The sequence below is a fragment of the Xyrauchen texanus genome, chromosome 21 (assembly GCF_025860055.1).
Source record: "Xyrauchen texanus isolate HMW12.3.18 chromosome 21, RBS_HiC_50CHRs, whole genome shotgun sequence".
In the NCBI taxonomy this organism is placed as follows: domain Eukaryota; kingdom Metazoa; phylum Chordata; class Actinopteri; order Cypriniformes; family Catostomidae; genus Xyrauchen; species Xyrauchen texanus.
Window position 1 is genome coordinate 23,508,032 of NC_068296.1, and position 25,928 is coordinate 23,533,959.

At 35.9% G+C, this 25,928-nt stretch overlaps 2 protein-coding genes across 3 annotated transcripts; one reads left to right on the forward strand and one right to left on the reverse strand.

Annotated features, from left to right (window-relative positions):
• Positions 1–66: 66 nt before the first annotated feature.
• On the reverse strand, positions 67–7,230 carry LOC127661616 (very-long-chain (3R)-3-hydroxyacyl-CoA dehydratase). The gene is made up of 11 exons (XM_052152402.1): positions 7,021–7,230; positions 5,757–5,799; positions 5,604–5,677; positions 5,263–5,427; positions 4,990–5,038; positions 4,770–4,880; positions 4,263–4,390; positions 4,057–4,169; positions 1,463–1,569; positions 1,167–1,298; positions 67–765 (listed from the first exon to the last, which is right to left on the reverse strand). The coding sequence occupies exons 1-11, from the start codon at positions 7,099–7,101 to the stop codon at positions 689–691; spliced, it is 1,080 nt and encodes a 359-aa protein (XP_052008362.1). The 5' UTR covers positions 7,102–7,230; the 3' UTR covers positions 67–688.
• Positions 7,231–7,318: 88 nt separating this feature from the next.
• LOC127661622 (phosphopantothenoylcysteine decarboxylase-like) lies at positions 7,319–16,304 on the forward strand. Of its 2 annotated transcripts, none has more exons than XR_007972769.1 (3): positions 7,319–7,504; positions 15,663–15,831; positions 16,067–16,304. XR_007972769.1 is itself a non-coding variant. In XM_052152412.1 (3 exons), the coding sequence occupies exons 1-3, from the start codon at positions 15,536–15,538 to the stop codon at positions 16,117–16,119; spliced, it is 237 nt and encodes a 78-aa protein (XP_052008372.1). In that variant the 5' UTR covers positions 15,412–15,535; the 3' UTR covers positions 16,120–16,304. The 2 variants fall into 2 exon arrangements, 1 of the variants encoding a protein (XP_052008372.1); XM_052152412.1 differs by lacking the exon at positions 7,319–7,504 and adding an exon at positions 15,412–15,550.
• The last annotated feature ends 9,624 nt before the right edge of the window (positions 16,305–25,928 follow it).

The following is a 25,928-nucleotide window of genomic DNA, read 5'->3' on the forward strand; positions in this document are numbered from 1 at the left end:
ACCAAATTAATAAATTTGTCTACATTAATTGATTTGGATAAAAATGTCTGTTTAAATGTAAATAAAACCACGTATTGCATGCTTCAGAGTAGTGAAATTTATTAATCATCATCAGTTGCAGTTATACAAACTTTCCGGATCTCACATATGACACTGAAATGATTATTCCAATGCATGTTCAGTTGTTTCATGAGGTTTTCCCTGAGGATAATGGTCTGTCTTGTTGTTATCAATACTCTGCAGAAATAACTACTACAACACCTCTCAGGGAATAATAGGAAGATAAAATGCTGCTTGTGTTTTCAGTCAAGTAAGCCTGTCACACAACTAATCTACAATATCAAACACTCAAACAGCAAACAAGCCGCACACAGATGAAATGACAATATGTATAAATACCTTCATGTTCCTGTTTAGAACTATTTGTTAGATCATCAATTTCTCTTTCTAATGTTTATATAGTCAGTTTGGTCATTGTCCTTCAGTACTAAAGTGTAGAAAGTAAATGCACTTGATTTGGGGTTTGAATGTAGAGGGTTCTTTTTGCATCATGTAATGTGTTCACTGTGAGATAAGGGTATATAACATCATTGGTAAATGGAAAGGGAGAAAGGTTAAATCACTGAAAAGAGAGATGCAGTAAGAGAAATTATGAAGTTGAAGCAGGAGTCTTCCCCTGGATGAAAACTCAGTTGGCTTTCCTCTTCTTTGTGCGAAACCGTCTCTTCCTCTGTTTGTAGAGGTGTTGAAAATTGATGAAGAGGCCTGAAATGGTTGGAAGTTAATTAATAAAGCATAGCACAGTTTTACTGTAATTGATAAAAAGAGAAATGTGCTTTGTGTTTTACACGGTTCCCAGTCTTGGAAAGCCTGGGAATATCAGAGAATTTTTAAATTGTGGTTTCAAGACCTGGAAAAGTCATGGACATTAATAAAATCCCCAAAAGATTTCTATAGTGATTATAAATGTCTTTTTATGCTTGGTTCTAAATATGTCACTGGCTAGAAATTGCCCTTTGAGGTATGTAATCTATATAAAATTACATTTAAAAATAATTTTTCCGAATCTGAACAACTGGAAAAGTCAAGGAAATTCATTGGTCGAAAGGTGTGGGAACCTTGGTTTTCCATATAGCCATTTCCACATGCTATTATGCAGGCCTTACCCAGAAACATTAGTGCCAGGTAGATCTTCAGGATGTACGAGAAGCTGAGCGATGTGCCTATGGCTTTAGGCAGAGGAATCCCGAGGAGTTTGGTTTCATCAAATATGGGGATGGACTGAATCACTGCCACAGCTGATCAAAGTTAGAGAGCATAAAATAAGCTATGAGGTACACATATACATTGTAAGATCATTATTGTACAAAATGTGTCTCCATCTCATGAGGAGCCCATCATTTTTATTTATTTTTTTCTCCATGTGACAGTTGCTATTCTAAAGATTAAGACAAACGCATACCTTCAGCTAGCACACCAAGAGGGTACAGCGGAATCCATATGGTGTATCTCACCCAAGTCAACAACTTCCATTCAGTATCAATACAGGCCAACATGTAGAAGGGATACCTATGATTCATTTTAAGAAAGGTGAGATTAGATATGTCTTTAATATTATGTTTTTTATCCAACTATTCCTTTAAGTTACAGCTGTAAACCTGGTTCTCTGAGGTAATGCCTTGACATCCCACTTCTGGCAACACCAATGTATGAGTAATTTGAGCTTGAGATAGATGAAGAAGTGTAGATATACTGGCTCAAACCACATGTGTCAACCACATCGTAAACAGCAAAGAGCATAAAAACTCTAGCTAAAAGCATTAGGCTCTGTCTTGTTTTTTTAACCATGTGAAATTGTAACACATTAGACACTGACCACGTAAACATGACGAAAGCCCCAATATACACACACCAAGATCAAAGAAATACAAAAGCTCTTCTGATGCACTGATGTTTTCGTGATTAAACTCAAGACACAGGGTTTGGGATAGAGTTAATACATTTTCTAGATCCTTTAACAAACTAAGGAGTTCACACAACTGTATAGGAAGTTGAAATATTAGTAAGGATATCCTGTAAATAAAGAAATTCATATTACACTGTCACCGATTTCCACATCATCTCAACACTAACAGAAACGGTACACTCAAAAAGGGACAGTACACGCATAATTTATTCAATCTCTTGTTCCAAACCTGTATGACTTCCTTTGTAGGGAAGAATGACAGCCTCAGTCACCCTTCACTTTCATGGATCAATGTGAGGGTGAGTTTTTTTTTTATTAAAATACTCATAATTTAGTCACCCTCAAGCCATCCCAGATGTGTATGACTTCCTTTCTTCTGCTGTACACAAATAAAGATTATCTCAGCTCTGTAGGTTCAGACAATGCAAGTGAATGGTGATCAGACTTTTCAAGCTCCAAAATCACATAAAGGTAGCATAAAATTGATCAATAAGACTCCACTGGTTAAATCCATATCTTCAGAAGTGATATGATAAGTGTGAGTGAGAAACAGATCAATATTTAAGTCCTTTTTACTATAAATCTCCACATTCACATTAAAATTCTTTTAGATTCCTTAAAATATTCTTCTAACAATCTTTGTGTTCTGCAGAAAAAAGAAAGTCATACACAGGGGAAGGCATGAGAGGGAGTAAATGATGAGATCATTTTTATTTTGGGGTGAACTATCCCTTAAAATATATATGATTTTACATTATATACTCAGCAAAAAAGAAATGTCCCTTTTTCAGGACACTGTATTTTAAAAGATAATTTTGTAAAAATCCAAATAACTTTACAGATATTTATTGTTTAAACAATGTTTTCCATGCTTGTTCAATGAACCATAAACAATTCATGAACATGCACCAGTGGAACGGTCGTTAACAGCTTACAGATGGTAGGGAATTAATGTCACGGTTATAAAAATGTAGGACACTAAATAGACCTTTCTATTGTCTCTGAAAAACACTAAAAGAAAGATGCCCAGGGTCCCTGCTCATCTGTGTGAATGTGCCTTATGCATGCTGCATGGAGCCATGAAGACTGCAGATGTGGCCAGGGCAATAAATTGCAATGTCCGTACTGAGAGACACCTAAGACAGTGCTACAGGGAGACAGGAAGGACAGCTGATCATCCTCGCAGAGGCAGACCACATGTAACAACACCTGAATATCACAACTACGGGACAGGTACAGGATGGCAACAACAACTGCCCGAGTTACACCAGGAAACACAATCCCTCAATCAGTGCTCAGACTGTCCGCAATAGCCTGAGAGAGGCTGGACTGAGGGCTTGTAGGCCTGTTGTAAGGCAGGTCCTTACCAGACATCACCCGCAACAATGTCGCCTATGGGCGCAAACCCGCTGGACCAGACAGGACTGGCAAAAAGTGCTCGTCACTGACGAGTTGTGGATTTGTCTCACCAGGGGTGATGGTCGGACTCCCGTCTATTTTCGAAGGAATGAGTGTTACACCACCTCGAGTTGGAGGTGGAGGGTCCGTCGTGGTCTGAAGCGGTATGTCACAGCATCATCGGACTGAACTTGTTGTAATTGCAGGCAATCTCAATACTGTGCGTTACAGGGAAGACATCCTCCTTCCTCATGTGGTACCCTTCCTGCAGGCTCATCCTGACATGACCCTCCAGCATGACAATGCCACCAGCCATACTGCTCATTCTGTGCGTGATTTCCTGCAAGACAGGAATGTCAGTGTTCTGCCATGCCCAGCGAAGAGCCCGGATCTCAAACCCAAAGAGCACGTCTGGGACCTGTTGGATCGGACGGTGACGGCTAGTGCCATTCCCCCCAGAAATGTCTGGGAAATTGCAAGTGTCTTGGTGGAAGTGTGGGGTAACATCTCACAACAAGAACTGGCAAATCTGATGCAGTCCATGAGGAGGAGATTCATACAAATATTTACACATGTTAAGTTTGCTGAAAATAAAAGCAGTTGAAAGTGAGAGGACGTTTCTTTTTTTGCAGAGATTAAAATTATAAAATCACATATATAACACTCTGTGAATGAATAACTCAGATACTTACCTGAATATCTCGATTGCACTCCATAGATAGAAGACAAAGAAGACCACTGGCTTGTTTTGCATATCCTCTAAGTTTCCAAATATGACAAAAAGGATGAAGTTCCTGCCCATCACCTTGGAAAGTTTGGCGAGAGAAAGATTTGTGTTTCTCACTGCTATAAAATGGTGCACAATGAAGAGCATCTATTTTGGTCACTAAACATATACCTGTATGAAAGCAGGGATGACTCCAGTCTTAACCAGCCCCACAGCAGGATTAATAACTTCCATTATTGCCAGCATCTGACAGAAGTACATCACATCAGCAATGGTATGAAAGGTGTCGTAGAAAGAATCTGTTGGGTTGAGGATGTTTTAACACGTTATTGCTTGGTCCAAACTCCAAACACCCTTTCTACCCTCCAGCGCTTGCCCCCCACTGGTCTCTTTGTATATTGCATTATTTGGGTTCAAACCCCTGCATGTTTGTGAAAACCAGTGTGCCCAGGTTTACCATCACACATATACAGATCACTTCCTCTATTTTGCGCTCTATGAATAGTATCTACAGACATTTGCATAACAGACCTGTAGGTCTTCTCAGAAAAATTGAAACGAGATGCATTTCCTGACAATGAAAAATGCTGAAACACAATCAGAAATACATTTTAAGTGGCCTGAAAGGAAAAAACTGACTATTTCAGCAGTTGTGCTTTTAAAAAAAAAAGGACTTACCTTGCCCAAGTATGAACAAACGTACAGTCATGTTGACAAAGATCCAGGAGAATCCAAGAAACTGGACCAAGTTGTACATAAAGAGAAATCCTTTTTTCAAGCCGAGAAAAGCTGCAAAACATTAACATTAAAAGGAGTAATGAGCATGTTGTTCTTTTTTGGTAAAGAGAGCCACAAAACTGCTTTATTTTCTACCCAAAGAATTAAAAAATATACTTACGGTCCTTTCGGACCCTTGACTCAATGCTGACTTTGTTTAGTTTCTCTTCCTGTATACAGAAAACACCAGACAGGCAACACATTAGACAGTGCTGTATGTTGTTCAATTAAAGCTGAAGTGTGCATTTCTAACTAGCACTAGCATCACCAAACTTACTTATGGTTGTCTCTGCATATTAAGCTCAGATAGGTATTTCAAGTATTTTAACATTACACAGTTCTTAGCTTTCAATCTATTTCAGTTAATGGTGATGTGGCCATTCCTCCTCTTCACCTTTTCTCTGAGCTCCATTTCTGCATCTGACTCGTCCAGCCAACGGTCAAAATCAGGTGCTAGAAACCAAAGCTTCTTCTCCTGTTTAGTAAGCCGATCCCACCAAACGTGCTCCTGCTTCTTTACCGTAATATTCACCTGCCGCTGAGTGGATTTGTGTTTCACCTGTGCATAAAAATACAGACTCACAGATTTTGATACACAATGAATGTGGTTCCAAAATAAATAAACAAAACAGCATAAACAGCAAACTTAACATACAAATGTATTTGGCAATGCAAATGTTCACTGTACATAGAGACTAATACAAATGTCTAAATAGCGAACAAGATGACTATTACCTCAGGTTTAACTGGTTTTAAAAATTCAAGGCTGAATTCATATTCATTTTCTCCTTTTGCTCCATGTCCTTGGCCTTGTAAAGAACAGAATTAGGTCAAAATAAAGTCAGAATGAAGAAAGACCATCTAATGGTTACAATTAGTCATATGTACCTCGGAAGTGCAGGATGTTCTCTTCAACACCAATACTCAGATTCTGTGAGATAGAGATACAATAAAACAAGAAGTGTGAGGTTTCAAGCTCCTCCTCCTTCTGTACACTTGACTTCAAATGCATGAAATGATTATGGAGCAACTGTAATGAACTAAATGCATAATGTAAATACATTCACTTTGTCACTGTTTCAGGGTTCCTACACTTTTTAATCATTGTTTTTTTTTGTCATTACTTTTCCAGTTGAAAAAAAAAATATTGATATTCACAATAGAAATGTAGTATTTTTTACTAATTTACATGATTTTTCCTGATGCTGCCTTTATGTGATTTTTGGAGCTTCAAATGTCTGGTCACCATTCACTTGTGAGGACCAACAAAGCTGAAATATTCATCCAAAAGCCTTCATTTGTGTTCAGCAGAAGAAAGTCATACACATCTGGGATGGCATGAGGGTGAGTAAATTATGAAATAATTTTCATTTTTGGGTGAACTATCCCTTTAAATAGTGCTATGTTATAATGCTTTGACCCACATGTGGGTCAAAGTTACCCTTGCCATTTTCTAATAGTTTTTACAGTGACACACTACTTAAAACCTGTTTTAACCTGTAGTTTACCATACACAGCTTTATTTGCATAAACCGTAGTCATAGCAACCATATTAGTACAACACCAATACCACATTTGTCCCAGAGCTCCCAGTGACAAAAGACAAATTCACTTATCTTAATGAGAGGATAGGTCAAACACATGCCTTTTCCTGCCCTGAGAAAGAACTGAGGAAGCTGCTCCTGTGTTCACTCTGTCATTAACTGGTTTGTTAATAAAACATGCCCTGCCATTGTAACTGGACCAGATGGCATGTAGGTCCAGTAGGATCAAGTCCTGATCTCACATTCAGCTAGTAACCATGTTTATTGATCATCATTTGATGGTGCAAGCTTTGTAATCAGACCTACAGAAGCTGTCAATAATTCACAGATCACCCTTTCAACTCTGTGATTAGATAGATAGATAGATAGATAGATAGATAAAGTTGTCAAGACTGAACACTATAGACGAAAGTAAACATACATAAACATATATATATATATATATATATATATATATATATATATATATATATATATATATATATATGTTTATGTATGTTATAATGATGACGTGAATTAAAAATGCCAGGGTAAATATAAATTATACGTAAAATAATATAGTGTCTAACTGTTAACAAAAAATAGTTTCCGCATGTCAGCCGTCGTACCTGTGCATCACTGATCTCCACTCGCAGGTAAATCTCCCCGTGCCGCTGAGCCCAGTTTACGTGAGGCGTAAGAGCCTGCATTGCAAATATTCACATTAAAGAACGCGCTTTATGCCAGCATAACAATGAATGACACGCAGTAGAAATCTTATGTGCGAGCCGCCGGAAGACGTTTCCAAGATTTTGTCATTAGGCCAGAATATTCCACCAACGCGCGTGCGCACACGTGCATGTGGACAGTCGCAGAAGCGCGCACGCTTTGTCACTACTCGATCGCAGTACCAATCGTGTTTCCGGTACGGATCGAGTAGTGACACGCTTGTTCTTATGGACAGTTCACATCACATCGAACACGTTTTTGCGTCAGTCCGCGCTGTTTTTAAATAGTTTCCTTTGTAAACATGCGTTAGACGGACGTCTTTGACCGTTCCGCTGCGTCTTGCTGACTCGCACAGTAGCGCCGCGTTTTCAGACAACATGTCAGGTAAAAAAATAAATAAATCGTCTTTTAAAAACGCGTATCGAGACTGCGTGCTGTAATATGCGTTGCTTACACTGATATAGATAGATAGATCAGTGGTTGCTTCTAACTTTTTTTAGCGCAAAAATGTGTTTGTCTGAACGGACCCTTAAAAAATAACAAATTCGAGACGCTGCGTTCGTTGCGTTGCATCTAGCTTTTTTTCTATGGAGTGTTGAGTTCGTTGTGAACGACCCATTTAACGGAATATTCCGGGTTCAATACAAGTTACTCTCAGTCGACAGCATTTATGGATGGCATAATGTTGACTACCTATAAACAAAATTCGAGTCGTCCCCCCTTTTCTTATAAAAAAAAAAAAAAAAGGGGGAAAAAGGACAAAATATAGGTTACAGTGAGGCACTTACAATGGAAATGAAAGAGGTATGTTTTGGGAGGGTTTAAAGTCCGAAATAAGCTCATAAATGTGATGTATTGCCAAGTATGCTTGCTTGGTATGCAAGGGAGTTGTGAAAGAAGCTTCCAGTGCATAAACAATACAACTGCAAAACAGGGATAATAATAATTATGATAAAAAAGGCCAATAGAAAATATAAGTATATATAGAAATACACAATAAGACGTTAAATTAATTCTTCTGTTAAAACTCATCCATTATTTGAGCTGTAAAGTTGTTTAAATCTACATATTTAGAGGTTTAGTGTTTGTTGACAGTATATCGTCATGGCAATGAAGTTGTGAAATTGGCTATTATTTCACACAGAAAATTTTAGTAAGTGAATTTATAAAATCATCTTAACACACATGCTGTTTACGTCTTGTAGCTATACATTTCAAACAGTGAGTATTCTAACGTTTACAGATTGGCCCCCATTCACTTCCAATTTAACTGCCTCACTGGAACCCAGATATAATTTTTTTTAAAGAATATATATATATATATATATATATATATATATATATATATATATATATATATATATATATATATATTTGACTTGTATATATAGATAAATATATTGTTTGTAAAAGTAGTATTCCTCAAATGCTGTCGATTGAGTTTAAATTGTATTACACCTGGAATATTCCTTTAAAGAGATGACATATGCCAACTCTGGAATGCTTTCTGTCATTTGTTTACTGTTTCTTTGATAATGAATAATTATTTAAAAATCATTATGTAATGTATGAAGCAACATTTTACGTTTCTGCCAGCTGTTATCTGGCATTTTGTACTATACAGGTGAAACTCGAAAAATTAGAATATCGTGCAAAAGTTCATTAATTTCAGTAATTCAACTTAAAAGGTGAAACTAATATATTATATAGACTCATTACAAGCAAAGTAAGATATTTCAAGCCTTTATTTGATGTAATTTTGATGATTATGGCTTACAGCTTATGAAAACCCCAAATTCAGAATCTCAGAAAATTAGAATATTGTGAAAAGGTTCAGTATTGTAGGCTCAAAGTGTCACACTCTAATCAGCTAAACACCTGCAAAGGGTTCCTGAGCCTTTAAATGGTCTCTCAGTCTGGTTCAGTTGAATTCACAATCATGGGGAAGACTGCTGACCTGACAGTTGTGCAGAAAACCATCATTGACTCCCTCCACAAGGAGGGAAAGCCTCAAAAGGTAATTGCAAAAGAAGTTGGATGTTCTCAAAGTGCTGTATCAAAGCACATTAATAGAAAGTTAAGTGGAAGGGAAAAGTGTGGAAGAAAAAGGTGCACAAGCAGCAGGGATGACCGTAGCCTGGAGAGGATTGTCAGGAAAAGGCCATTCAAATGTGTGGGGGAGCTTCACAAGGAGTGGACTGAGGCTGGAGTTACTGCATCAAGAGCCACCACACACAGACGGGTCCTGGACATGGGCTTCAAATGTCAAGCGTCTTACCTGGGCTAAAGAAAAAAAGAACTGGTCTGTTGCTCAGTGGTCCAAAGTCCTCTTTTCTGATGAGAGCAAATTTTGCATCTCATTTGGAAACCAAGGTCCCAGAGTCTGGAGGAAGAATGGAGAGGCACACAATCCAAGATGCTTGAAGTCCAGTGTGAAGTTTCCTCAGTCTGTGTTGGTTTGGGGAGCCATGTCATCGGCTGGTGTTGGTCCACTGTGCTTTATTATGTCCAGAGTCAACGCAGCCGTCTACCGGGACATTTTAGAGCACTTCATGCTTCCTTCAGCAGACAAGCTTTATGGAGATGCTGACTTCATTTTCCAGCAGGACTTGGCACCTGCCCACACTGCCAAAAGTACCAAAACCTGGTTCAATGACCATGGTATTACTGTGCTTGATTGGCCAGCAAACTCGCCTGACCTGAACCCCATAGAGAATCTATGGGGCATTGCTAAGAGAAAGATGAGAGACATGAGACCAAACAATGCAGAAGAGCTGAAGGCCGCTATTGAAGCATCTTGGTCTTCCATAACACCTCAGCAGTGCCACAGGCTGATAGCATCCATGCCACGCGCATTAAGGCAGTAATTAATGCAAAAGGGGCCCAAACCAAGTACTGAGTACATATGCATGATTATACTTTTCAGAGGGCCGACATTTCTGTATTTAAAATATTTTTTTTTATTGATTTCATGTAATATTCTAATTTTCTGAGATTCTGAATTTGGGGTTTTCATAAGCTGTAAGCCATAATCATCAAAATTATATCAAATAAAGGCTTGAAATATCTTACTTTGCTTGTAATGAGTCTATATAATATATTAGTTTCACCTTTTAAGTTGAATTAATGAAATTAATGAACTTTTGCACGATATTCAAATTTTTCGTGTTTCACCTGTAATTGCACTCCCCTCCAGCGGTGCCGCTGTGACCATTTTTATAACAGTTTACGCTCTTTCCTTTTTCTCTACGGTTTTATCAGAGCCTAATGCCAGTGTTTACGGAAGTCGAGAACCCCAGGAGAATCAGTTTCAGAGCGCGTGGAGTCCAAACTAGTATATGTGTTGAAGTTTAAACAGTAAAATTCAGTTTCTCAGCCCGAACTGTAATATAAACATGAACTATACAAATATTAGGTCTTACAAGATAAATACATTTAACCAAACAAAAACTTAAATAGTTGATAAAAAGTTTTTTATTTTATTTATTTATTTTTATACAGAAGCGTTCTGAATTTGATAATGTGAAATTGGACTTGCAAACAAATACTTAAAAATGTCGGATCCTGGTCGGTTTGACTGGTAGTGTTGCTGGACTCAATGCACCTTTGTTGGTAACGCAACTACTTGAAATTCCAGGGGCAAGTATATACATTACTTTGCAAAACTTTTAGGCACTTGTGAAAAATGTTGCATAGTGAGGATGTCTTAAATAATGCCATAAATATTTTTCAATAATCACTTATTGTTATACAAAGTCCAGTAAACATATAAAAGATAAATCAATATTCGGCGTGACCACCTTTGCCTTTAAAACAGCACCAAATCTCCTAGATACACCAGGACACAGTTTTTCTTGGTTGTTGGCAGATAGGATGTTCCAAACTTCTTGGAGAATTCACCACATTTCTTCTATCTATTTAGGTCTCAATTGAAGTCTCAATTGCTTCTGTCACTTCATGTAATCTCATACTGACACGATGTTCAGTGGGGGCCATGACATCTGTTGCAGATTCTAATCTTTTCTATTTGCAAAAGTAATGTTTGCGAGTCTTAACATTTATATTTCTTATTGACACACTAAAGCTGAGGATATAAATAACCATCCTAAGACAAATGCTTTTCTGAATCATCTTATGTGCCTAAGACTTTTGCACACTACTGTATATAATTAGTTCTGACTCTACAGGGCTCATAAATAGTATGAAATTATGGGCTGAAATATGTGCCACCAGAAACTGAATTTGAACCATTTATATTTGAATTTGAATGGCTAAACTTGAATAATTGCATTGAAAAACTGAATTTGAATCACATCATTTGAAATTGTATTGTTTAATTAAAATTGAATTTATTCAAAAACTGAATCTGAATTGTATCATTTGAAATTGAATTTATTCGTTTGGAACTGAAGTCCAATAAAATTTGATCCTCACTGAAAATTAAACTCTCTATATATCTTCACATTCACTTCTCACAATTCAGATTCAGTTCTCAAATTCAATTTCAAGTTACTGAGACAGACATCCGGGTAGTTGGAGGATGAAGGAAGAGCAATCGAGCGCAGATCGATAGATAGCGTTCATTGGCGCACAGGACTCCTCTTGGGCCAATCAGCACCAATGTTTTGGAGCACAGTACGTTACCCGCCATGAAACTATGGAATTACGATTGTGTCAATAATAATGAATGTAACTTTATAAAACTGAACGTAACTTTTTCAGAAACTATCAAAAATATTCCATTACAAAAGAAGAAAAACACAATTAAAATGAAAAAAAAAAAAAAATGAACAGGCTCTTCAAATATGCTTCATTTTTTGTTAATATTTTTCAAAGATTCGTTTTCGCAAATCGTGGATTCTGAATACATTGCCACAGATTTCGCTTACGCTTCGCAGTTTTTCGTTTGCTGTTTTGAGACAAACCTCTCGTGGGGGTGGGCTTAACAGTGATCTACTCTGATTGGATAGTGAGCTTTTGATGGACAGGTGCTCTCTGACCCGGATGTACAGACGTCACTCAGTGGCGCGCATATTAGAAAGCTCTCGCGGTGATTTGTAGTTATGCAATACGTCGTGCTTTGTTGTATTACTTACTAACAATATGTAAATAATATTTGACCTATAATTATATAATTTAATATTATATGAGACCTTCGATCGTCTAATAATCGTCTTCGATCAGTCTGTAAAGATGAGCTCTCAGGAGAGACACGGAGCGGCATCATCTTCCTCCTCCTCCTCTTGTCCTTCAAGGCAGCTTGAAGTAAGTTCGTGTTACTGAAGTAACCAATAACATCGATAAAACTTTTATTCATGTAACGTTACAGTGTGCAACAGTTCTGGCTTTATTTTGCAAATTTATTGTTGTATTGTAAATGCATGCTAAATAAAATGTTGCTGTTTTGTCATTGTCATGACTGCAAAACTGAAACCTGGCCATATCTTGGTCCACTGTTTGACTGCTGAACGGACTGCTGCTGACCCTGCCTTGTGCTGGTATTCCCGAGCGACTGGTTAAGAATTTCAAGGTTGTTATGTACCGATGCAGCATCTGCACCAAGATTTCTGCCTTGCTGTAGAATAAAGACCAGTTTGATATCTGCACTGTCTACATTGACACGTCCTTGAATATAATAACTGTGCAAAAGAGCAAACAATCAAACTACATAACATCATGACATGACATCAGTGCATTGCAAACTTGTGAATGACAATAAAAACATTATTAAAAAATATATAAAATTATGATATTTTATATGTGTTTATCAAAACATTGTGAATAAATATAATAAAATATATGCAATATTCCACCACTGTGTTGAAATTTAGAGTGTTTTCTGTAAAATTAGAAAATTGTATCGATGTTATTGGTTACTTCAGTAACACAAACTTACTTCAAGCTGCCTTGAAGGACAAGAGGAGGAGGAGTGGAGCATTTGTTTAATAAGCAAGGTCTTTTATTCAGATATTCAGAATTTCTTTCTGAATACCAAATACCAGTAACCCCAAAAGAATTTGCTACAGTAATGGGTGCTATTCCCTCTGGTTTATGTATGCATTTTAAAAACCGTAATTACTTCACCCCAGTATCTACTGCATCCTTTCCTAAACCTTGTGATACTTCTGTTGGTCAAATCTGTTTTTCAGAGTCGAAAGCTAAAAACTACAAGATCTTTATTTCTTAAGGATTTGATTTCTGTTCCACCTGTTATTTCCTTTTGGAATAATTTGTTTGGTAACCTTAATTGGAAAAAATCTGGTCTTTACAGCAGAAATTCATTCTCACAAATAAAGTGAAAGAAATTTCCTTTAAGTTGATACACAGGTTCTATCCTGTTAAGAAATTTATACAAAGATTTAAATCTGACATTGAGCTAACATGCTCTTTTTGTGTGAATTTTGATGAAACAGTGGTTCATGTATTTTGGTTGTGTCATTACACTCAGAAGCTCTGGAATGAAATTGATGTTTTTATCAAGTGTAATATTTTGCCAGGCTTCTCAATACATATGAGAAACATTATATTTGGGTATTTTGATTCAGACCCCACAAACGAAAATGTCTGTTTTGTTATTAATTTAATTATTTTCTTAAGCAAATTCTATATTCACAAATGCAAATTTTTAAACTGTAAACCTATCTTCTCTGTCTTCTTAAAAGAAATAGAAAATTATCTAAATTTGATTTCAGTATCTACTAATAAGAAAGCCATAAGGACTGTTAGAATCTGCACTGCATTTGATCTCTTCATGTGAACATTTTTGTGTGATGTAATGGCCCTACCTCTTCTTTTATTGTTAAATACATTATTATTATTATCTTTTTTTATTATTATTATTTTTTCTATTTATTTTTGTCTTCTTTATTGTTTTGGTTGATATTATGTGATGTACGTATGCTTTCTCTTTTGTATGTTCCTGTTCTTTGCATTAAAAAAACATATATATATATATATTTTTTTTTAAATAAATAAGAGGAAGATGATGCCGCTCCATGTCTCTCCTGAAAGCTCATCTTTACAGACTGATCGAAGACGATTATTAGACGATCGAAGGTCTCATATAATATTAAATTATATAATTATAGGTCAAATATTATTTACATATTGTTAGTAAGTAACACAACAAAGCACGACGTATTGCATAACTACAAATCACCGCGAGAGCTTTCCAATATGCGCGCCACTGAGTGACGTCTGTACATCCGGGTCAGAGAGCACCTGTCCATCAAAAGCTCACTATCCAATCAGAGTAGATCACTGTTAAGCCCACCCCACGAGAGGTTTGTCTCAAAACAGCAAACGAAAAACTGCGAAGCGTAAGCGAAATCTGTGGCAATGTATTCAGAATCCACGATTTGCGAAAACGAATCTTTGAAAAACATTAACAAAAAATGAAGCATATTTGAAGAGCCTGTTAAATTCGTGCGACTGAGTTCATTTTTTTTTTTTCATTTTAATTGTGTTTTTCTTCTTTTGTAATGGAATATTTTTGATAGTTTCTGAAAAAGTTACGTTCAGTTTTATAAAGTTACATTCATTATTATTGACACAATCGTAATTCCATAGTTTCATGGCGGGTAACGTACTGTGCTCCAAAACATTGGTGCTGATTGGCCCAAGAGGAGTCCTGTGCGCCAATGAACGCTATCTATCGATCTGCGCTCGATTGCTCTTCCTTCATCCTCCAACTACCCGGATGTCTGTCTCAGTAACTTGAAATTGAATTTGAGAACTGAATCTGAATTGTGAGAAGTGAATGTGAAGATATATAGAGAGTTTAATTTTCAGTGAGGATCAAATTTTATTGGACTTCAGTTCCAAACGAATAAATTCAATTTCAAATGATACAATTCAGATTCAGTTTTTGAATAAATTCAATTTTAATTAAACAATACAATTTCAAATGATGTGATTCAAATTCAGTTTTTCAATGCAATTATTCAAGTTTAGCCATTCAAATTCAAATATAATGGTTCAAATTCAGTTTCTGGTGGCACATATTTCAGCCCATATGAAATGGTTTAGCGGAGCCATATGTCATATAATCCAATGCCCTTGCCATGTCACATATTTATCCACCAGAGTGTGCTATCTGCCTGAACTGAAGTTATTACAAAAGTACAACACATTCATTAATCATTAAAACACTTAATGACTTTTGCTCTCTTTTAAATACTTGAGGTTTTAAAAGATACTTTCTGCTCTAAAGGTTAATGTATGTGTGGTCACCACAGAAAATGCCACTCATTTTTATGATATCAGTGAAATTCCTGTCCATGTCTACACAGATAAGGATGAGTGGGAGAAAGATAAAGACTAGGAGATGCATTCAAATTATAACAATATTTTAGTCAATATCTTATTATCTCGAACTTCGATATTGGGCGAACATTTTAGTCAGTGCCCCGCTGGATGCAAACACGCTTGGTAAAATTTCTAGTGGGATTTGTGACAACCTCCTAGTAGGTGGCATACACGTCATTCTGTATGGATTTTTAAATGCATTATTGAGTGTGTTTTCCTGTTTTCTTATTAACAGACAGGTGTTGTGCAGGCATGGGACACAAGCCATGCTCTGCTCTTCTGTCCTGCTATGAACACAGGCATGTGGCAGCACCCTCTCACTGCACAGCATGTGACCACACTTAAAGGCATTGGCTACATTGAGATCATCTGTATTACCAAAAAACATGTCTGTGGAGATGAAGGTATCTTTTAATGTGGTGTCATTAAATTTGAGTGGTTTTAATGAGGCATTGCATTGAAAAGGGAAGCTAGTGGACAGATAAGTATATGCATCAATGTGTGAAATCGCTCATGCATTATTAGTTATCTGAATATCAAACAGCTGTAATCTGGATTTAATTAGTATGCTCCTTGGTCAGAGGATTTAATGAATTGAAGTTTCACTCATCTTATGTTACAGCCTTTGTATCTTCACAGGTAAAGGTGCCATGGCAGATGTTTCAAATATTGTCAATACTGTCAAACAATAACTCCAAAACCCGCTGAATAACCTCACTAGGGCCAGCGATCAGGAGAGACAAGGTTTCAATCAACAAAAACAGACAAGTTTGAAGTGTTTTTATTATGTAGACTGGTTTGATATATTAGTCTTTTACAATTATTGTGATACAATAATGACATTTTTTTCATGCATGTTTGTAATGGTTTTATTCTTTCTTATGCTCCAAACATAAATTCGGTCCTGCCAATCATATATGTATATCTCAAGCATAAGTAAGCTGCTGCTTCCCTCACTCCAGTGACAATACTATGGACATCCCTCTGCCTCCACATCACCAGCTTTATATTTCATACCGCCTGTATTATTATTTATTTTTATTCTTTGCTTTAGTCAGATTGTCCTGGGGAGCTCTTAGAGCTCATGCCCAGTCCTGTGCTTGAGCCCATCGGACAGCAAACCAAATTAATTTACCTTATACATTCTAGGACTAAATGAACCAGTGAACTCGCTAAACGAATAAGAATTGATGATCGGAAGACTGCCACAGCCTATTTGAAAATGACCATCATAGTAATGACCACAGAACTACTATAATACTAATGACCAATTGAGAGACAAATCATGTGGGATATCAATTACATTGCTAAACAATATTTTCCTCATAACTTTGATACAGTGAGCAGTCCATAACAGAGGTAATGAGAAGTTCTGATTTGAGAATGCAATGTTTCTGTCCAGCAGTGTTAGAGTGCTGATTGTGATTAGTTTCTTCAATCTAAAACACTTTTTAGTAAAACAAAGTAGTGTAATGCATTAAAGCTACTGACTTTCAATTAATTTAATTTATTTTAAGTACATTATAGGGTTATGCTTATTTCTGATATATTTTAGTTTGTAGAATACATTAATTATGGCCCTGTAATGAGTCATTGTGAAGGAGAAATGTGAGGTGCTGAGTGTATGACTTGTGTGTAACAATTAACAAGGAAGAAATGGACATTATTTTGAGTGGAAAAGTGTTTTAGAAAGTAACTTAAAAGTAAATAAGTAGTAATGTGATTACCTTTTCAATTAAGTAATTAGTAAAGTCATCTGATTTCACTTTTAGAGAAATAATTAATTTGTAGTGGATTACTATTTTTAAGTAACTTAGCGAACACTGATTACAATATTTAATTTCAATAAAGTATTTCTTTATAACCTGCAGTAATTATTAAATCATACCAATTTGGTGTGATTCAAAAATACCTAGGCAGATTACTTGAGATTACTATATCAAACAAATCACCATAAAATTACCAACAAAAGCTTTGCTACAACAAATTACATAATGTTCACACTATTTCAGATGTTGTATACATTTATAAAGGTTTGGAATAACGTCTAATTTTCTCAGTTATAAAACAAACAAAAAAACTATTATATATGCTGCTGTGCTGAATGGGACATTTTACTGTTTATACAGCAAAAGCCTAAACTTAACTTCAGATAAAGCAATACAGTAATCAAGGTGAATGTTAGAATATACATTTGACCTTGGGTCTAGATATACAGTAATTAGCTGTCAGACTGAAAGCTCAAAGACCTCATACCAAATTATTTTCAAGATTTATTTTAGGGGCAGGAAAGCATGCACAGGAAAGCATTCCTATTGAAACCTTCATGAATTTAAGTTTCACAGATTCCTGTTTATGCACGATTTGACACCTGTTTAACTGTGAATATTTCAATAATGGGTTTCATCTCAAATATTTGAAGGATTAAAAAAAGCTGTACATATATTGTATGTTCTTGTTCAATTTTCCTTCTTCCTCTACATAATATTTTTTTTTTTTCCTTGATTCCTTTATTTTTATGTCTAAATCTTGAGGCTGTACAGTTATATAATGATGTATGAAATGTAATGATATTAAATGTACATATCTGACATTGGGCTTAGAACAAATGGTGTATCTGTGTCACTATGTTTTAAAAGGATTGATGACATGTTGCTAATGTGTGTATAGAGATAAACAGCATATGTGGAAGTTTCTAAGCCACCTTTTTTTTTTTAAGAGAAAGCTTAAAAGCAAATATGTTTGGACCAGTTTCACATTGACCAGAAATACTAATGTAACCCTCTTTGCTAATTCTGCATTAATAATGGTTGTCATCGTACCACAATTTATAGCATTCTGAAAGGTCAATTACTTCAAACATTTTAACATTGCAAACAATAATTGTTAGCTACAACATGAATCAAGTTCCCATCCTTGGTTGACACAACCTTATGGTCAGAAATCAGAGGAATGCTATCAGTTATGCCTACTCCTTATTTCTTTATGTCAAAGGGGTACCAAAGAGACCAGTTAAAATCCTTGGAAGTTGTTTTTGACTATGGCAAAGTCACATTTGAGAGGGCACAATAACTGTAAATAATTCAGAGACATGAGTTATTTAGAAGGTGTTATCTTCTCAGGAATAGATGCCTTCTCCCCAACCTAGATTGAATGCCGGACCTCACAATCTGTGGACCATTAGGACAGGGCACAGAGAGCACACCGTTGCTGCATCTACAGTAGTTGCCTACTATTATAGTAAAATCAGGAAATTAATTCATGTTTCCTTTCATTGATGACATGAGGTAGATCATAATGAGGTGTTGTCCAGACATGGTTCCATAAAACAAAGATAATAAAAAAAAATCATAACTACGATCTCTCTATCTTGCATTTCTGTTTGTGATCAATCAATCCACAATATAATCAAATGGTTAAATAGGGTATATGATTCATTATCTAATAGAACTGTAATAAATGCAAAAAAACATAAAATTCACATTCTCTGGAGGCTAGGCTGAATGAGTAAACCCTGTTACTGCACTCCTGACATGGACCAGACCCTCAGTGACTCCTCAGATTACATACATATTACTTGTACCTTTTAGGAAAAGAGAACAGAACATTGATGAATATAATAAGAATAAGTGAGGATTATGAAATATAAGATATAATTTTCAAGAGCAAAGAGGGATTAGAATTTTTCTCCTTCAGCATATTTTCAAGACAAAAAGTCCAAAAATCTCAGACAAGTGAAAGAGATTTTATTTTGCCATCTCAAATTATATTCTTAGTATAACAGTTTGAGTGAGTTTTATAAATAAAATATCAGATTTTTTTATTATTTGAATTTGAATGATGTCCCACTTTTGCTTGAATTACAGCATACACTCAAGGACTCTACAAGTTTGTGCCAAACATGATGATGAGTTGACAATGTTCCAAATTGTTTTTTGCAATGTTGTGTGCAAGGAAATCTGACCTTTGAACAAAAGAGGTAATATAGTCAATATCACAAGTTTGCCTACAAATTTATTTGTCATTTTACATCATAACATTTTTTTAAATCCTAAAATGTTGTTTATTTTCAGGTATTTTCAATGTGGTCTCATCAAAAATGTGATTTAATTCATTTTAATGTGGTCTCAAATTTTTGAACCCCACGGCAGTCAGTTGAATCAAGATGATGCATAACTGTTTTTTTAGGCATATAATCAAAACAGTTGTTCATCCTTATTTGTTTTGCAAAGTAGCTGATGTGTTGTAATCAGATCTAGTCAGTATTGCGTTTCACATGTCCCCCTCTCTGATGCTGCAACTTGTCCTCTTGTCATTGGCTGGCAAGCCAGACTTTTAAAACGCCCCGACAGGAGGCTAAACATTTATCAAGTGGTGGTGGAAGGGAGTAACATAGTACTGGGAATAATGTGGAGGAGGTTCCCTAGTAAAATCATCTCAGTCACATGTGGGTTGTAGACCGTTTCTGTTTCAGTCAAGGTCAGTTCACTGAACTGGTCTTTGTTGAGGGTTAGCAGGAAGCTGACTTGGAAATATATTGCGAAACACCAACAGCTTAACTGTTGCACAATGTTGCTACACATGTACATCTCCCTTTATTCTCTCAAGGATTAAGAGCAATAGAAAAGGTTTTTATGATAGAAATTGCATTTTTGAATCATGATTGAACCAGTAACACTTTACAATAAGGTTCCATTTGTTTACATTATTTAGCAACATTAGTTAATATGAACAATACTTTTACATCATTGATTAATTTTGATTAATGTTAACATTAGTTACTGCACTATGAACTAACAATAGTATTTTTATTAACTTACATTAAAAAAGAAGAATAAATGCTGTAAATACAGTATATACATACTATTTAGAGACCACTGCAAAAAAGTTTTTCTGGATTTACTATTTATAGGTATCTGTTTGAGTAAAATTAACATTTTATTCTATAAAGTACTGACAATATTTCTATCAACATCCAAATAAAAATATTGTTATTTAGAGCATTTATTTGCAGAAAATGTCAACTGGTCAAAATAACTAAAAAGATGCAGTCCAGCAGTTCTGGGGATGAAAATGCATTGTTGATGAGAGAGGTCAACAGAGAATGGCCAGACTGGTTTGAACTGACAAAGTCTACAGTAACTCAGTTAACTGCTCTGTACAATTGTAGTGAGATGAAAATAATCTCAGAATGCTATTCTGAAATACGGGTTGGTGCTGTTTTACTGGCATGAGGAGGACATACACAATATTAGGCAGGTGATTTTAATGTTGTGGCTGATCGGTGTTATATATATATATATATATATATATATATATATATATATACAGGGTTGGGGGGTGCTTTTGAACTGTATTACAGATTACAGAATACATGCTGTAAAATGTAATTTGTAATGTATTCCGTTAGATTACTCAAGGTCAGTAACGTATTCGAAATACTTTGGATTACTTCTTCAGCACTGGTAGATTTTTTAAAATTTTTTGACAATAAAAAAATCTGCCAGTACAGAAAGACAAAATACACATGTTAAAAATACATTCTATGATTTTTGTCCTAATATCAAAGGTCTTAATAGAAAAAGAAATCATGATCCAACGTGAATTTTCTTGATAAAAAATATGATCGTGCTGGTCATATGTTCATGTAAAATGTCTAGAAACAGAATTTCAGCTTAACGTAAAGCTGACAATTTACACAAGGTTTATATCTATTTCTTCTGCTCCAAACTTACTTCAAACGTACTTCTCTGTCTGCTCGTATGAATGTAACGCTTCATAAGAAAGTGTTTCACCGCTGTTCAAATGCACTTTGGATCACATCATATATATGTATAAATGTTTTCCATCTGAAAGGACTAAATATTAAACTAAACAAATGACAATAAAATGCAAAATTTTGTTCATTGTTGTTTCATGATATCAAATGCATTCACTAATGTTAACGAATGGAACCTTATTGTGAAGTGTTACCAGTGAACCATATATTTCAGCATCTCCCTGAAATGTAAAATAAATAAATAAATAAACTCTAATTGTGATTTTAAAAAGCAAGAAGGTGACGCACACAGGGTGCAGGTGTACCCCAGCTGACTGCTTGATGTTGGAGATGTCACTAAGGTTGAGTAAACACTTCTCACATTTCCTGCTTGTAGTCCTTTGGGATGTTGAAAGGCCCATGGCACTGCTTCCCCAGATAGCAGAGAGGTAATAGACATGGCTGATGTAACTCTCCAGCTGAGTGAACTCATGACACTAGGGCCTGGGCTACCAAGGTTTCATCACACATTTAGTATAAAGACATTGCACATTCAAAACGTCCGGGATAGTGCTGATTCTAAAGATGGAAAAGCTCACATAGTGGAAAAAATATTTTCATAAACAAATATTTGGCTAAACAATTCACACACAGGGTACAACGGGGCTAAACGCCTTGCAGAATAAAAAAAAAATGTCTCCCAAAACACTAAACAGCAACAAAAACTACCACAGTAGTTTCCTAAACACCTGTTTGCCACTATAGACAATTCATCATCCATGAAATCCTTGATTGCAATGTCTAAAGTTTCATTTTGCAGTTATTTGATCTAAAATTTAATAATATTCCAAATGTTGCAAATTTATGTAGCCAATGAGAATCTCTGAATCACATTTATTTTGAGGCAAAATACTTATTTTGCATTTTCAGTTTTGTTCAAGGTGATTAAATCTAAAGTTTATAATAACTATCCAATAAGTGTAAGGATAGTATTTGGGGTAAAAAGCCCTGCCCGCATTAAACACGTTTAATGACTAATGTTTCTATTCAAGGTGCTATATGTAATATTTTTACTGTACTAAATCATAAAATGACCATAGTATGTAATTAGAGAATTAGGAAACATGGTAAGTTGAAATACTGGGTTCTCCGATAACTACCGGTATGCTATAGCCAGAATATTCTACTTTAAAGTTTCCATTCCGGCCCGAATTTCTGTTTATGTTTTGGCCCGTGTGATCCCGCCCACTGCCCACTCACTAATAGTATTTCAACACTGCCGGGTTGCTACATTTGAACAAGTTTACAGGCAAACAACGCTGCGTGCTGTGTCGTGGCTTCTGTTGCCTCTGTGAAAAATCACTCTAAAAGTCTTGGGGTTTTGATGCCAGCAGATAGATTTTTTTTATTAGAGATAAAAAAAAGTCACGTTGTCTGCAGAGCAACTGTAGCATCTGGGTTTATACCTGTGTTAGGGGTATAACAGTTATGACACGGATCAGATAAGGAGAAAGAAAAACCAGGAGTCAAGAAGTTCAATCAAAGAATCCAAAATTTACTGAAGAATAGTTTGCAGTGAAATTGGTAGAGCCAGTGGCAAAGTCTCACGAGGAGATCGAAAGCCAAATCATACATTACACAAAATCTTACATCAATTATACCATTTGCAAGGAGTACATTCTATTATTTCACTCCTGATTGGCTAACAGAGCATAAAGTCACAACATATAGATAGCTATAGCACATCAACATTAATCAGCGCAATTGTCGTCCTGGCCCGAGATTTACATCTGAAGTGACCTCGCAGATGGTCTCGGGCGTCTTCGAGTCTGCCTGCTGTGTCTCCCTGGGTTCTAAACCTGGGTAGAAGGTCAATACGCACACACGAAACACTGACGAACGACAGTGTTTCTCTGCGCCTAAGGGAACCAGAGCACACATTTATCAGGTCATTTTAACCAAAACAGTGAGATAAGAAATATTCACCCCTCAGGCAAAGGAGAGGAAAGAAATAATAAGAGAAAATTTACACTTCTACTTATTCAAGTGCTATCACATAGGATTTTAAATCATATAATTAGTCATGGACAGGTAAAAATCAACCACAGAATACATCTGGAACATATGTTTAACATTCTCCCTGTTGTCTCATCTCAAGCTTATTCCCAAGACGACCTTCAAGTCAGCCTCCGTGCAGAACAGAGAGAGAGGCTTCAAGGAATGTGCATGAAATCAAAAATTAACTCGTAACACACATATGATTCAGCGTATATTTCAGTTATGCATAAGAAAAATAAAATTGATTATGTGATCATGCATATAGTTAATTCATCATTTTATTAAAGAAGTTAAGCAACAGAATATAGATAGATATTGATATAAAAGGATATATATATGTATTGATATATCTGAAGAGACAAGGGATTTCGACCCTCACCCTTCACCTGCTTATATACATATGATCTACCAAGGTGTGGCAAATACATTCCATACATATCACTATTATTTATCATACTTTTACCATTTTGTTCTGTGACTCCAGTCTATGGTTTTTTAAGAAGGGGACAGGAAACCTTTGTGGAGGGGCCTCACATTATATTTTCTCTAGTGTCAAAACAGAAGACTCAGTTTACCATATGTGAGCACATTCCATTTCTACACAGGCCCTTACACAGACACACACAGTATGATGCATGCTTAACCATCAGAATTAATTGTAGAATAAAATGGCTAAAATACATTGATTATACTTGATTAATTTATTTTTAAATTTATAAAAATATTCTACATCTGCAACTGTGGAAACCAGCAAACAAACTGGATCAGAGATAGCAGATTCCACCCAAACTAAAAAGCCTCGCCATCCATCTAAACACCACCATGACCAGAGGAGTAGTAAAACAAGGATAAATATTGGAAATCCCTTTGGAAGATGGAGACGGCTTAAAGCCCAGAAATCCTTTAAAACGGATGCTGAATTGCCTAATTTGCATGTCAACATGATGACAACCCACATGAGTTTCGAGTCTGGGACGGGGCTGTCAACTCTCCAATATTTTGAATTTGGACTGCAGTGCCTATTTCAAACGTTTGTTGCCAATATTACATAAAGCACCTTTACATGGGGTGAATAGATTTGTCACAAAAAAATAAAAACATACAAAGCGGTCTCACATTGACTGATCCACAAGGTTGGGGGGGGTTACTTTTGAACTGTGTTTCACTACAGATTACAGAATACATGCTGTAGAATGTAATTTGTAACGTATTCCATAAGATTACTCAAGGTCAGTAACGTATTCGAAATACTTTGGATTACTTCTTCAGCACTGCTAGATTTTCTCACTTGTTTTGACTATAAAAACTCTACCAGTACAGTGAGACAAAATACACATGTTAAAAATACATTCTCTGAAAAACCTAAATATCTTATGCGGTGTTGTTTCTAAAACAAGGTAAATCAAACTGATCTTGTTTTAAGGATTTGTAGATATTTTTACAGGAAAACAATACAAAAATGATTATCAAGAATATGATTTTTGCCCTAATATCAAAGGTCTTACTAGAAAAAAAAAATCATGATCCAACATGAATTTTCTTGACAAAAAATATGATCGTGCTGGTCACATGTGCATGTAAAATGTCTAGAAACAGAATTTCAGCTTAATGTAAAGCTGACAATTTACACAAGGTTTATTTCTATTTCTTCTGCTCCAAACTTACTTCAAATGTACTTCTCTGTCTGCTCTTATGAATGTAACACTTCATAAGAAAGTGTTTCACCGCTGTTCAAATGCACTTTGGATCACATCATTTATATGTATAAATGTTTCCATCTGAGAGGACTAAATATTAAACTAAAGAAATGACAATAAAATGCAAAGTAATCTCTTCAGTAATCAAAATACTTTTTGAATGTAACTGTATTCTAAATACCAAATATTTAAATTGTAACTGTAGTGGATTACAGTTAATTATATTTAAATTTTAAATACGTATTCCCATTACATTTATTCTGTTACTCACCAAACCTGCTGATCCAATCACAATGGAGATTTATTTGTTTTTAGAATACTTGAGATGTATGAAATGCCAAATGTGACAGACAGTGGTTCTGAAGGCGGATGTGGCTCAGGTGGTAGAGCAGGTCAGCCACTAATCGCAGGGTTGGCTGATTGATTCCCGGCCCACACGACTCCACATGCTGAAGTGTGCTTGGGCAAGACACTGAACCACAAGTTGCTCCCAATGGCAGGCTAGTGCCTTGCATGGCAGCTCTGCCATCATTGGTGTATGAGTAGGCCCTATGAGTGTGAATGCGTGTGTGAATGAGTGAATGGGACACAGTGTAAAGTGCTTTGGTAACCACTAAGGTTAAAAAAGGTGCTATATACACTCACCTAAAGGATTATTAGGAACACCATACTAATTCTGTGTTTGACCCCCTTTCGCCTTCAGAACTGCCTTAATTCTACATGGCATTGATTCAACAAGGTGCTGAAAGCATTCTTTAGAAATGTTGGCCCATATTGATAGGATAGCATCTCGCAGTTGATGGAGATTTGTGGGATGCACATCCAGGGCATGAAGCTCCCGTTCCACCACATCCCAAAGATGCTCTATTGGGTTGAGATCAGGTGACTGTGGGGGCCATTTTAGTACAGTGAACTCATTGTCATGTTCAAGAAACCAATTAGAAATGATTCAAGCTTTGTGACATGGTGCATTATCCTGCTGGAATTA

Excerpts from the sequence above, each read along its gene's own strand:
- LOC127661616 (XM_052152402.1), bottom strand. The coding sequence starts at position 7,101 with ATGCAGGCTCTTACGCCTCACGTAAACTGGGCTCAGCGGCACGGGGAG. Across the intron at positions 5,800-7,020 it reads TGGAGATCAGTGATGCACAG|AATCTGAGTATTGGTGTTGA; the intron begins GTACGACGGCTG and ends TCTATCTCACAG. Across the intron at positions 1,299-1,462 it reads TCTTGGTGTGCTAGCTGAAG|CTGTGGCAGTGATTCAGTCC; the intron begins GTATGCGTTTGT and ends AACTTTGATCAG.
- LOC127661622 (XM_052152412.1), top strand. Across the intron at positions 15,832-16,066 it reads ACATGTCTGTGGAGATGAAG|GTAAAGGTGCCATGGCAGAT; the intron begins GTATCTTTTAAT and ends GTATCTTCACAG.